At 50.9% G+C, this 13,884-nt stretch overlaps 1 protein-coding gene across 9 annotated transcripts in view; it reads left to right on the plus strand.

Moving 5' to 3' along the window:
* Window positions 1–8,262: 8,262 nt before the first annotated feature.
* The window catches only part of PPP1R12B (protein phosphatase 1 regulatory subunit 12B), a 133,579-nt gene continuing 127,957 nt past the window's right edge, over window positions 8,263–13,884 (plus strand). For 3 of the 9 annotated variants that reach the window (XM_072918925.1, XM_072918926.1, XM_072918924.1), the window contains exon 1: window positions 8,264–8,730. In XM_072918925.1, coding sequence (XP_072775026.1) covers window positions 8,443–8,730 — 288 coding nt within the window. In that variant the 5' untranslated portion in view covers window positions 8,264–8,442. Of the gene's footprint in view, window positions 8,731–13,884 lie in introns of all 9 variants that reach the window. The other 6 variants (XM_072918928.1, XM_072918927.1, XM_030255741.4 and 3 more) reach the window with 5 other exon arrangements.

The raw sequence follows: 13,884 nt of genomic DNA on the forward strand, positions 1-13,884 counted from the left end.
TGGCACGTTATTGTAAATCCAGCACAGGTAGTTTGTGGTATTTAATGTTTGTACCATCCCACTGAGGGCAGAGCCCCACACGCTGCCCTGCAGGACAGAGCTGCGGCAGGGCAGCAGAACATGTTAGAGATAAACAGAATAAACAACCTTGAAACCAGCACAGATGAATTATGGCTTCTTCTTTGGCAGCGGGGCTGACAGACAGAGACTTTCTACAATCTCGGAATCACCAATACCCACAGATTCCGACACAGAAAGTGTGGCTGCAGGGCTGCAAAGCTGCTTTTCCCTTTTCCTGCATGTTTCTATGCCAGGGCAGTACAGAGGCCCAGGAAGGCCCAGGAGCTTGTGACAAACAATTCAAAGGCTCCAGGGGATGCTGTTTACACCCTGAAAGGCCAAGGGTGGTCCATGTGTAGGCCCTGCAGCCTGACCCCACCCTGAATGCTCTGTCTGGTTGCTGCTCTGTGCTCAGAGTCCCAGCAGGACCCCACATCCCAGCTGGAGTTTGGCTGTCCCCTCACCTGCTCATCTCTGACGGATTTTTTGCAGCTTGCTGGGGTGCAAACTCTGGTTCTGCATCCCCTTGGGAAACAGTTTCCTGAATCTGTCCCCCTCTGGCACTCCCCTGTGCTTGTGGAGGAGAGCAGGGATGGGAGTGAGACACGCTCCCTGATCCCAGCAAAGCCCACACAGGCTCAGCAACCAGGTGGCACCAGACAGGGAAAGGATCTTTCCTTTCTTAGGCATTTTTAGTGCCCTGGAAGATTCCAAGATGATTCCAGCCATCAGTTCCTGGACCTGGAGGTCAGCAAAAGGCTGCCACTTCCAGGAGCAGCTGCACAGGAAGCTCCTGGAGGGGAAGTCAGGAGAATGGAACTGTTTTGCTGGTGGCTAAATGGCTTCCCACCCTGAGCTGCTGCCCTGGTAGCCCCTGGGGCATCTGTGCTCCATGAGGATCTGCCAGCCCTTGCAGCAAGTGAGGCTGGAGAGAAGCTGGATGCTCCACTGCTCCTGCTGGCAGTGGCCATGGACAGGATTGCCAAGGGAGGCCAGGATGCCATTGGCAAAGGCAATTTCTCTGGCCTGGGCTGGCCTTTTTCTCCTTGACAAATGGAAGAGGGTGCTGAAGAACAGGCAGCTGATATGAGGAGGCTGATGGCCGCTCTCTGGGGCTTAGCGACCCTTCGTCCACCCCAGCTCGCTGGAGGCAGGCATTCTGCTGGCAGGAGCTGGGGAGCCCAGGCTGCTGGAGCTGCTGGGATTGTGCAACTGAAACTGGCAGGAAGGGAGGAGGATTGGGAGGGCAGCAGGCTTTGGACCTGGAAAGCTTTGGCACCAGATTCCACAGGGATTTTGCTGTGAACTCTGGGCTAAGAAATTCCTGGCACAACTGGAGGCCATTTCCTCTTGTCCTGTTGCCTCCCACTCGGGAGAACAGCCAGACCTCCACCTGGTTCCAACCGCCTGTCAGGGAGTTGTAGAAAATGAGAAGGTTCCCCTGAGCCTCTTTCTGCTCCAGGCTGAGCCCCCTCAGCTCCCCCAGTCACTCCCGGTGCTCCAGACCCTTCACCAGCTCCATTCCCTTCCCTGGACATGCTCCAGCCCCTCAATGTCTCTCTTGCCATAAGGGCCCCCAAACTGCCCCCAGGACTCAAGGTGCCTCAGCAGTGCCAACACAGAGGGACGGGCACTGGTCCTGCTGGCTACACCGTGGCTGCTACAAGCCAGGATGCCACTGACCTCCTTGCCCACTTGCACACTGATCACTCATGTTAAGCAGCTGTCAACCAAAACATCACCCCCTGCAGCTGCTCCTGGCTTGTAAGAGAAGCATGGATTCTATTGCCATCTGTTGGAGGTTGGGCAGTTTTCTTAGCTCTTCCAAGAACAATGTCTCCCTCCAGGGAGATATCTTCTGTTAATGGGCCATTGATTGACTCACTGCATGACTGGGAAAGTTCCATCATCCCATTGTGAGATGCTCCACCCAGAGGGGAGGAGCCAAGCAGCCCTACCTGCATAAAATCAGCACTTTTTGAGACACTGGCAGCCACTTTGCTGGATACCATGTCCTGGGTGGAAGGTGTTCCAGGGGACACTTGAACTCAGGATTCATGGGAAGGGATGGGAATGAATTTCTGGACTGCAGCCCTGGCATGTGACTCTGGAATCCTTGCATTTCTCTCTTAATAAAGGTGCTTTGCACTTCCTAAAGAAGATCACTGCCCTGAAGGATGAACTTTATACCTGTTACATCACCCAGGGAAACCTCTTGGCATCCCTTATTCAGGCTCTGCTGGACGATGGAGCTATGTCCAACCTGCTCCACAGGGCTGTGTTGGAGCTCTTTGAATTTCTCAGACTGGTGAGTTCAGCAGCAGCTTCAGCTCGGACACGGCCGTGGCCTCTCAGCTCAACAGGCCCAGTGCAGCCTCTCGCTTCAATGCAAGTGGCACAGCCTCGGACAGTGCTGACTCTGGTGTCCTTTGCCATGGGAAGATGAATCATTCTTTCCAGATTTCAGCTCTTGGCTTCAGAATCAATCTGAATTGCTTCACAATTGCTCTGAAAAAAAGTGTTTTGGCTCTGGCCAAGGAATCTGTTCCTTTGCAAAGGAAACTTAGAAGCTTTCTGAACTTCAGCCTGTGACCCCTGGAGACTTGAGACGGTGTGTTGTTCTTCTGCAGGAAGATTGTAAGTCCCTGGTTGTCCATGTCATTGAGAACTTCTGTCCTGTACTGGAATGGATCACCTACATGCAGACATTCCAGGGACTGAAGAGGACATATGAGAGAGACAAGCATTGACAAAAACAGAGTATGCACAGGTGGGCCACAGTCTCTGTGCTGAGAGCCTGGCAGGGACTGCCCTATGGCAGGGCTCCTCCTTGGTCTTCTCTTTGCCAGAGGGCAGCAGGAGCAGGTGAGTGGCACTGGCCTTGGCTTTTCTTCTGGAGGAAGACTTTCAGGATGAGAGGGAAGCCGCCTCTGCCTTTCCTTGTGGCGCCCTGGAGTAGAGCTGCTCTTGCTCAGGGCACTCCTTGCTCCTCTCAGAAAGCCCTGAGCTTCTCTGGAGCAGAATCTTGTTCTGTCCCTCCAAGGGAGAATTCAGCCTGCCCAGGCTTCAGCCAGCGGCTGCTGAGTCTTACAGGGAGGACACAAGTGCCCATGGAGCTGGATTGCCTTCCCAAATGGGCCACAGTCCCTCCAAACTCTGCAAGTCACCACTGATCCTGGCTGAGTTGGAAGCAGCAGCAAGGTTGGAGTTACTTGTTCTGTCTCTCTGCAGGGTCCCATCCCTCTAGGACAGAGGTGCCAGAGCCTCGGACCAGGAAGAACAAATGAGCATCAATCCAGCCCAAGGGGGGGCAGCTCAGACAGCACCAACAAGCTTCAAGGGCTCCTCTTCACAAAAGGCAACCCTGTGTTCACTGCTGATGGCCCTCAAGGTGGGAGAGCTTGGTCCAGCTGCTGCCCTGGCCAGGGCCAGCGGAGCCGCCATGCCAGGGCAATGCAGCACGGGCAGCAGCAGCCTGGGGGCTTGCAGGGGGGCTTAGTTAGGGCTCAATTCACCCAAGCCCTGCCCAGGGACACCCTGACTGCTGGGGGGGAAGCCTGAAGAAAAGAGGAGCTGGCCCTGGAGTCTGGTGCTGACCTGGGGGCACACTCTGGTCTTGCATCTTTGGCATCCCTGAACTGGGCCCACTCCTTGGCTCTTGCCCTGCCCATTGGCTGGTCTGGCTGGGCCACGGGCAGAGGAGATGGTACTTGGGTGTACAAAAATTGCACCTTTCTAAGTATTCTTTCAATGTGAGAATTTCCTTTTTTCTTTTTACTGTCTGGCAGAAACCTTGACCAGTGGAGCCTGCCAATGATCAAGAGGAAGTAGTTCCAAAGAAACAACCACCTCTGGCCTAAGGAAGTAAACCCACATTTTGGGGTTTTCAGGCTAGGAACAGTTGGTTGTCAAATAGCTGTAGTTTGTATTTGGTTTAGCTCTTGTTTCTTAAAAGATTTGCTGTTTTCTGTAGATACCAGAGTTTGTTAGAGTTGGTAGAGTTTGTTCAAGAAAGAAAAGTTTACTTTCTTTTCAAGTTCCCAATAAAATTGTTTGAGCTTGTAAACAATAGGTGTTAAGATTAATAGACTAAGGCTGAGCTGTAAAATTCAGGAATTGACATTGTATCTCATTGAATGTCTCCAATTGTAGAAGTATTATTGATAAATGTTACTGGGATAAAACGTTCTATGAAACTGGAATGGGTATTTTTGCCTGATTTCCTCTGAGTTCTTGGACAGTGCAGTCAGCCATGGAATGCCATGGGGAAAGGGAGACCTCTTCTGGTTTGATTTCCAGTCTCCTCACACCAAACCAGGAGAGGATTCCAAAACATTTCTAGGAATCTTCACGACAGCCCCAGCTTGGAATCTAAGGCAATTCCTTTTATTTCAAGTTGTGTTTATAGCAAACTCAGACCTACAGGCTGGGAAACTGCCCCAAATGTCTGTCAAATTATATAACCTGGTCTTCATGACATGACAGCTTGACTCCAATATGCTGTATCTTTCACAAATACCAGAAACAATGGCACAGACTGCAGGGGTATGGTGATGGCTGTTGGTGCGGGTCACAGCCAGTTCTCCAGAGATGTGGCTGTGAAGGACTTCTTGGCATTTGGTGACTCAGTCCAGTGTTCAGGAGTCCTGGGAAGAGGCAGAAATCTCCACAACTATGCCAGGGTGACGTTCCTGTCAGGACAAGAAAAGGCCTGATTTCAAATGGCTGGCAGGCCCAGCCAGGCAGTTTTCACAGGAGCCTGCTCTTGTCAGCTGTGCAAACAGGGTGAGCTCTCTCCCAGTCCCACAGCTCAGGCAGGGAAGGAGCTCCCATAACTCGAAGCTGAACTGACAGTGTGGCTGTGCCCACGGCTTCAGGCCAGGGCTCCGGCTCACGCCAGCCTGGCTTCCAGCCCCAAGGAATTCCATTCTGGAAGCAAGAGGGGAAAAGCTCAGCAGCTGCAGGCCTGCTCCAGCACAGACCCAGCATACTCATCCTGAGAAAGAACCAATCCTGCTGGGAAGAGACAGGCTGGGGGATGAAGGCATGGATGAGCAGCCCTGAGGGGAGGGACTTGTGGGGTCCTGGTGGGTGAGAGGTGGACGCGGCCCATGCACATGTGCTGGCACCCAGAACCCTCCCTGTGCTGGGCTGGTCCCCAGGGTGGGCAGCAGGGCAGGGGGGGATTGCCCCTCTGCCCCACCTGCAGAGCTGCTTCCCACCCTGGGGCCCAGCACAGAAAGAACATGAAGCTGTTGCAGCATGCCCAGAGGAGGCCATAGAGATGACTTAGAGAATTAAGGAAAGGCTGAGAGAACTGGTGTTGTTCAGACAGGAATAGCAAAGGCCTTGTAGTGACCTAATTACAACCTTCCAGTACCTGAACAGAACTGACAAGGAAGATGAAGGGAGACTATTTACAAAGTCCTGGAGTGACAGGACAAGGGGGAACAGTTTTAAACTGTAAGGGGAGAAATTTTAGTTTGTATATTGGAAATAAATTCCTCTCTGTAAGGGTGGTGAAGCCCTAGCACAGGTTGCCCAGAGAAGCTGTGGCTGCCTCATCTGTGAAAGTGTTCGAGTGTTCATCCAGCCAGACTGAGTGGGGCTTGGAGCAGCCTGGTCTAGAGGAAGGTGTCCCTGCACATGGCAGGGGTGGAATGAGATAAGCTTTAAGATTCCTTCCAAATTAAACCATTCTGGGATTCTATGATTCTATACTATGAAGCATGGGAAGGTGATCGCCCACCCCACAACCCATCTCCTGCTCCCCAGGAGTGTGTGCAGAGGGATCCCAGCCTGCAACAACACACAGCTGAAACCCTTTTTCAGCAAGGAGAATTATTTGGTATTGACTTACTGTAAATAATTTGTCTTGTTGCTTTCACACCAACCTGAAAAGGACCAATCTGATTTTTATTTATGGCTCAGCATATGTTATAGTCTTATAGGGGTTGTAGATGTGCTGGCAGCCCTGTCCCCAGGAAGGCTTCACCTGACAGGCAATCAGAGCAGAGAAAGCCTCCACGATGGGGCTGTGAGCGGGCCCTTCACCCCCTGGCCATGGGGCAAATGCCCGCCAAGCCGGGCTGCGGGAGGAGCGTCAGCACACGGCAGCAGCAGCAGCTAGCTTCGACACTCGGGAGTCATTTCCTCCGTCTGCCAAGCCAGGCTGACAGCCCAGGTTCTTGTGGTGACGCTGTCCCTGTCTTCTGTTTGGTTCTGTTGCTCGTTTTTCCTCTCTGCTCTTTTTTTCCTATCCCCCTTTAGTAAGAGCACTTACCCTTTTTTAGCAATAAATGGTTCTTAGATATAATATATCAAAAGATAGATTTCTCGGACAAAAATAAAGTGCAAATGCGACAATATTATATCTAAGAACCACTTATTGCTAAATTATATCAAGAGTCCTTGCCAACTCCTCCTTTTATAGCGGAACGGACACCACTCAACAGCTACTGTCCTTACCGCCTGCTGTCAGGAGCTGTACACTGAACTCTGTCATGCAAAGCCCTTGTCATCGCTGCTCTCATCTGAACCATTTCTGTTCTAGCAATTCCAAACTCCATGTTTGTGATTTTATACTGTCATGTCAACCATTATCTGGCCTTTCTGTGAATATTGAACAACCCTGTGGCTCCTAACTGTTCGTTAGAGTGAGTCACGATATGATAGTATCTGATATCCCCATCACGCTGGATATCAGATAGTCGGCACCACAGCTCCCGGGGGTCTTCCCTGGAACTTTGCTGAAAACTGCTGGAGTTGTTTTAAGGCTAACAAGTAAATACCATCTGCTCTGGGGGACTTGTCACCGATAATTCAGCAGTGTAGCCATCCTGAGATTCCTCCAGTGAACAATTTGAGGCAAATCCTCCGCTGGGCAGCTGAGTACCGCAGAACAACCTGACGGAGAGGGGCAGCTCCTTCATAGAGAACACCGAGTTGCTGTGATGCTCAGCGGGACGGGACGAACGCGCAGCCACGAGAGGGGGCTCGGGGAAGGCACAACGAAGCCAAGGCAAAGGTCTCATCCCAAGCCCTGAGCGCTGCAGCAGATCCAGCTGGAAGGGAGCGGCCGAGGGGGCTGTGCCGCAGGGACCCCGCAGGTCCCGCAGCCTCCCGGGACGCCCGAACCGGGGTTAACCAGGGGAAGCCAGACATTGAAATACAAAATGTATGTGATCACGCATATTTGTCCCCCGCTGTTTTCCCCAGGGATTATTTAAATACATCTTTAAATGCCCAGAGAATCGAAAATTCTTGTAATATTTCTTCTCTAGTCTGTAACCTTGCACAAAACCTGTATTAGTGTGGCAGAAGAGTTGCACAAAGTTCTGAGAAGCCTTCTTGCCTTCTGAGCTTTTCAAGGATGTTGAATTTGGTTTCATGAAGGTTTCAGAATTCCACCTTTTTGGGGTTTTTTCATGTTCCTTGTGCCAGGATTAGAGAGTTTTCACAGACCTACTGATGATTATAGCTTAGTTCTTGCTTGCAAATCTACAGGTTCTGGCACTTTCTCAATAAAATCACATACTTGTGTGACTGGCAGCTGCTGGACCGAGGCACTCTAGGAGCTCCGCACCCCTCTGTCCGTCCGTCGGGACATTTATCCCGAGACTCCAGAGACGAGAACGGAGCTGGGGAAGGGACTGGAGCCCCAGGAGCGGCTGAGGGAGCTGGGAGGGCTCAGCCTGGAGAAAAGGAGGGTCAGGGGGACCCTGTGGCTCTGCACAACTCCTGACAGGAGGGGACAGCCGGGCTCTGCTCCCTGGGAACAGGGACAGGACAGGAGGAAACGGCATCAAGTTGTGCCAGGGGAAAGTTTCGGTTGGGTATTAGTAAGAATTTCTTCCCGGAAAGGGCGGTCGGGCGTTGGAAGGGGCTGGCCAGGACAGTGGTGGAGTCTCCATCCCTGAAGGCACGACATCTAACGGGCGACTGGACGTGCGCTCAGTGCTCTGGGCTGGGTGACCAGGTGCCGATCGGGCACAGGCTGGTCGAGCCAAAAGGATCACACGCGATGATCCCGCAGCTCCTTCCCACCCTCAGCGGTTCCGCGCTCCTCTGACTCCGGGAGGGCGGGACCCGGGGAGTCACAGCAATGGCGCCCGACCGCGCCCGCGCGCGGGGGCCGCCGGGAGCTGTAGTCTCGGTCGCGCCCAGGTGCGGCGCCGCGCGGGGGCCGCCGGGAGCCGCGGCCGCCCCGGGGCAGGTGCGGCGCCGCTCCCGCCCGAACTACATGTCCCGGGGTGCCGCGGGGCGCGCGCGGCGCGGGCGCGGTGGCGGCGGGGGCGTAGCGAAGATGGCGGCGGGGGCGCTGCGCCCCGCTCCGGGCTGAGCGCGGCGCGGCCCCGCGCGGCCCTCAGAGCGGCGGCGGCGATGTCCGAGCCGGAGCACCTGGGCGGGAAGCGGGCCGAGTCGGCGCGGCTGCGGCGGGCCGAGCAGCTGCGGCGCTGGAAGGGCTCCCTGACCGAGCAAGAGCCGGTGGCGGCGGGGGGCGGCCGTGGCCGGCACCGCGGCGCGGGGGGCTCCCGCGTCCGCTTCGAGGAGGGCGCCGTGTTCCTGGCCGCCTGCTCCAGCGGCGACACCGAGGAGGTGAAGAGGCTGCTGGGCCGCGGCGCCCGCATCAACACCACCAATGTGGACGGGCTGACAGCCCTGCACCAGGTACCGGGGCCGGGGAGGCGGCCCGGCTGTGTGTGCCCGCGGTCAGCGCTGGGCCGGGGGCACAGCGGTACCTGCAGTCCCGGCCGAGGGTGTTGGTAAACAAAGGGTTCCGTACGCCGTGGTCCGAGCCCCGTGCGGCGCGTTCAGCCTGTGTCAGAGAACGGACCGAGGTGCTTCCAGTCGGGCAGTGGGATGTACCAACTTTTCACACGGTTATTAAGTGGGTTAATTAGCAAAATGAAGCGGGGGCTGGCAGGGCTGCGGGCCTGACCAGGCGGCCAATTTATTAATTTTTTGAAAACTTAGGATGTTTTTGGGGTCTCCTGAAGTGCCAGGAAAATTTCCCGGGAGGAGTATTTTGGAAGATCAGGGGTGTCTGGCCAATTCCTGTGTTGTGTTTTATCAGAGTTGCCTTGAAACTCCCCAAACTGCTCCTTGGCAGGGAGCAGAGTGGCCGCATGGCCGATAACCAACATAGATTCTATTAATACTCATCCAAAATATGAAGATGGTACAAAGTGGTCGCAGGAATTGGCTGCAGAGCGGTCAAGCCTTGACTGTCGAGAAACATGTGCTGCATTCCATCCGTAGCTTTTGCTGCTGTTGTAGCAATGAGCAGGAATGCGAGGGAACATGCAAAATTGCCTCTGCAGAATATTGGGAAACCTGTTGCTGTCCAAGACTGAGGATTTAGCAGGGCGTGTGAAATCAGTCCCAGATTGATGCATCTGGTCAGCGAAATGAATCTGATTTGGATCCAGGCCAGCTTCACAAAGAAAATGTTCTTAGCTCAAGATAGTGTAGATTAAGCATGTAGTGTAGCAACAGGAGTGGGAAAAAAAAACACAGTTCAGGAATAACATCTGGAACTAATGTGTTTGTAAAGAGTAATGTGTTAACAGCACAAATAGCAGAATACTTCTTGAGTTAATCAGGATTTCTTCTTTGCTGGGCTGATATTACAGAAGCATTCGGGACATGTACGAGGTGTTTCAGGAGCTTGCTGGCTCCCAGCTGTCAGGGAACAAGGGGCAGGGAGATTTATTCATTTTGCTTTAGGCTTCCAAAAATAAGTAGTGAAGTAAAGAACATGCAAGCTTACAGACTGTAAGGTTGAATAAGACTTCAGCTGGCAAAGCTGTGTCCTTTGTAATGGACTGGCAATTTTCTTGGTTATTTGTCAAGTTTGATGTAGCAATAGCAAATAAATTGCCCTGCATTAGTAACCTCCAGTACAGCACATGTACATTTATTATCAGGTAAATTAGTGTCCTGTGGACACTGGTAAGAACCAGCCACTGAAAATCAGGTTATTCACAGCATTTTCACAGCCAAGAAGGCTGAATTTAAGGCGGATACATGGTAGAATTGGGATGACTTCAAGAGGGCCTTCCAGCCAGGATGGATTGTGATCTCCTCAGAAGGGCCTGGCTGTCCTGCTGCTGCGGGTACTGTGAGGTGTCTGGTGAAGGGCGCTGGGCTCTGATGGCAGGCAGTGAGCTCAGCAAGGTCACACTCCTGGAGACCGTGGCAGGCCATGTATTGACAGGCAGGCTGCAAATTGAATTCTGTATACGTAAAGGATACAGAATTGTATCATATGTGCCTTGGGAGCACAGTATCGGGTGACACTGACCAGTAACACCTAGGGCTTGATACTTGGAAGAGCTTGGATGAGTGAGTGGTGGAGCAGATGCTGGCAGTACCAGCCAGCTGCTTACGTGAAGTGTTTCTTCACAAACTTGACGGAAAGGGAGGGTGACCTTACTGTGATTGGAATAAAAACTTTGTTCCAACGTCCCATGGATGTAATAAGTTTTGCTGGGGAGTAACAAGATGTTCTTGTACACCCAAATGGAACAAACACTGTTTTGTTAAAGGTTTTGCTGTGCATGTGTATCCTGAGTCTGTAAATCTCTATCAGATGAAAATGTTTATTAGTATGGTTGGGGAGGTTGTTTTGAGTTCCTTTCTCTGAACATCTCCAAAACAGATTTGTTTTCATGTTGCCTTTTCATGCTGCCTATAGTAAAGTGTCAGCCAAGGCCAGTTAGGTTGGGGATCCCCAGAGCACTGGTTGACAGCTCGAATGATGTAGTATGTGTGAGGATATTTAAATAACTTCTCTTAGTATTAGAAACACAATGTTACATTACAGGGCAGATGGTAGTGACAGTCTGTCTTTGTTTCATACCTGTGCAACCAAATGGCCACTCAGTGCGGAAGGAAATCCTACACATTGAAAAGAGCTGTCCTTGTTGACCGAAAGATCAGGTAAAATATTTTTCTTTAGTTAAAGAATTTAATATATGAGACCTGCTCTGGATTAGCAATCGGGTCTTTTTAGGTAATGGAAGGGTTAACCAAGTCAATTGACTTAATTTGTCAGAGTTGGCAGCTGCTCCCACAAAACCTAAGACCAATCTTACAAATCAGGTTAGTTTGTTTGAAGTGCAGGGTGGCCCCAAATATTGTGTGTGTTCACAAAGGTAAAATTACACTTGCTCTGGTATCTGGGCCACTATGGCTGAGACCCATTGTGTGCTTGCTGTGTGAGAAGCTGGCTTGGCTATTTATAGCCACAAAGCTGTATTTTGAAAATAACCTTTTAAATTACAAGCGATGTTTCTGAGCCTGCAGCCTGTGTCACTGCCCTATTTGGAAGCATCAGGTGCCACACAGACCTGCACCACAGACTGTGTCTGGAACCTGTAGGGTGGCTTCAGTTGTACTTTGTCTACCTCAGTGCCTCCAGAATGTTGCTGGAGGAACATCAGTCCTGTATATTCAATTATTAACTTAATTATATTCACTGAATTATTTTTGATAATGGGTTTGTGTCTAATGCAGAATGGAAAGAAAGGGAGATATTGGTTAAGTGAGTGAACATTTAGAAATCATCAAGAAAACTGCTACCAGTTGATGAGAACTATTGGTGGCAATTGAACTGCTCTAGTGTTTGCAGGTGGTGGGAAATGGGTATGAACTGCTCCTCTGTCTCCTGGGTGACAGATAAAACCCAAAAGTAAATTCATATGAAAATTGAGTCCTAAGGGAAAAACACTCTGCCGCTTCTAGTTAGGAAAGCATCCCCCAGTGTAATAATAGCAATGCTTGTTTGTCTTCAAGGACTGGTTCACAAAGGATGACAGCAAAGATTATTTATCCTCTGTCTGCTCTTTCATGATTTACTCTGTTTCCCTTTGGTCTGTTCCAAGGAGAAGTGAGTTGCTCATGAAATAACTCCTGTGTCATTTACAGGACTCTGCAGTACCTTGGTGGTTGCTGTTGAGTTTTTTTCAGGTGCTGGGTGCCTGTGATAATTCAGGAGCTGCTTCCTGAATAGTCAGGTACTTTGTGCAGTGACTCTGGCTTAGGTGGAGGCTGTTTGTTGTTCTCAGTTTGTTATTCCTCCTTCTGAGCCAGAGCTGTAAAACTGCAGGCATGTCTGGTTGCTCCTCAGAGCTTTATAAGGTGGCATCTGTGTCAAAATTGGGCAATTTTCAGTTGCCGCTCAGCAAGTTTGCAATTTCCTCATACAGATTGTGTGCAGCCGTAACAAAGCAGGAAGCAGCAGCATTTTTGGACAGTCCAGAAAACAGACAGAGATATTGGAGAGCACTCTGCCCCATCACAGCAGTCTGGAGACTGTTGGAAGAATCATTGAGGTGCTAACACTGAAGCAAAATCTAGAGACTGAGAGGAGAAGGAGGAAAGGATTCTCCCACCACTTCCATGTTCAGCACTAAACTATGTCCTTAGGTGCCACAACTATACACTTTCTGAACACTTTCAGGGATGGTGACTCCATCATGTTGCTGGGTAACCTGTGCCGGGGCCTGACCCTCCTTTTGGCAAGGACTTTTCCATAAGATTCAACCTGAACCTCCCCTGGCGCAGCTTGAGGCTGTTCTCTCTCATACTTGTTCCCTGGGAGCGGAGCCCAGCATCCCCCAGCTCCTCCCTCCTGTCAGGAGCTGTGCAGAGCCAGAAGGGCCCCCCTGAGCCTCCTTTTCTCCAGGTGGAGCCTCTCAGCTCCCTCAGCTGCTCCTGGTGCTCCAGCCCATTCCCCAGCTCCCTTCCCTTCTTTGGACACAAAATTTCTTAGTCACCAAAATGTAACAGCCAGTCTGTGCCTTGAAAGATGAGGAGATAACGCAACTTACAGGGGCATGATAACTCTGGAATGAATGTTCAGGTGCCCCATCTTTGGGACATCACAGCTGTGGTTTAAGGTAATTCAGCTTCTGATCTTTAAGTTGGTGATGATAGCATAATAAATCAGGCTGCAGTTTTTAAGATTGGGTGGCTGCATTGCCTAAAAATACATTCATTCCTGGAATAGAAGGTTATCTAGGGAGAGTCATACCTTTCCCACTGTGCTGTACAGAGTTCCTTTCTGAAGGTGTTCTTCTGCCAGGAAAAATAAAAGTTGCAATCTCCTTGTGCTGCATGTAACACTGCTCATCAAAGTGAAATATGGCACTGTCAAAAATAAGGTTTATCACTAGGGTGAGTGGAATGGGGTTTTTGGGTTTCATTTATAAATGGGAATTTAGTAGCATGTACCATCCCACAGGGCTCAGAATAAAATGAGATAGCTTGGAAAATGCCTACAATACACAAGGAATTTATGAGACATAATAGTTAAAATCGGAAGTTCTGTTTTATCAACCTAATGTTTTTATTTTCTTTCTTTTGGCTTACTCAGTCCCTGTTTTGCCTTGATGTTTCCATGAAGGGTTCAATTGTCTTTCCCTTGCATCTCTATTTCCAAGTAATCTCCTGAATGGGCAGAATTAACTGTAGACTACACAAACTAACCTTGAGCTGCAGTTAGAGCCTGGGAGAGCTGCTACCCCTGGCAGCAGGGCAGGAAACCTTCCCCTGGTTTGGTTTGGGGCACTTTCAACTGGCTGGTTTGGCTTCTGGAGACTGAAGACAACCACATCATTTACTCAATACAGGGTGCCTGGGAGGAAACTGCATTTTAATAAGAAGATGGGTATTTGGGAGGGGAAATGTGCATCTTCATTGCTTCCTTCCTCAGCCTTTGTTTATCCTACCCAGTGATTCCATGTGTCAGGCTCCGCTGCTCCCCATAAACACTGAGCAGGGGAGCTGGTGGCATTTTCAGCAACAACTTCCTTCATG

Source organism: Taeniopygia guttata, chromosome 26, assembly GCF_048771995.1.
Source record: "Taeniopygia guttata chromosome 26, bTaeGut7.mat, whole genome shotgun sequence".
NCBI classification, from domain to species: domain Eukaryota; kingdom Metazoa; phylum Chordata; class Aves; order Passeriformes; family Estrildidae; genus Taeniopygia; species Taeniopygia guttata.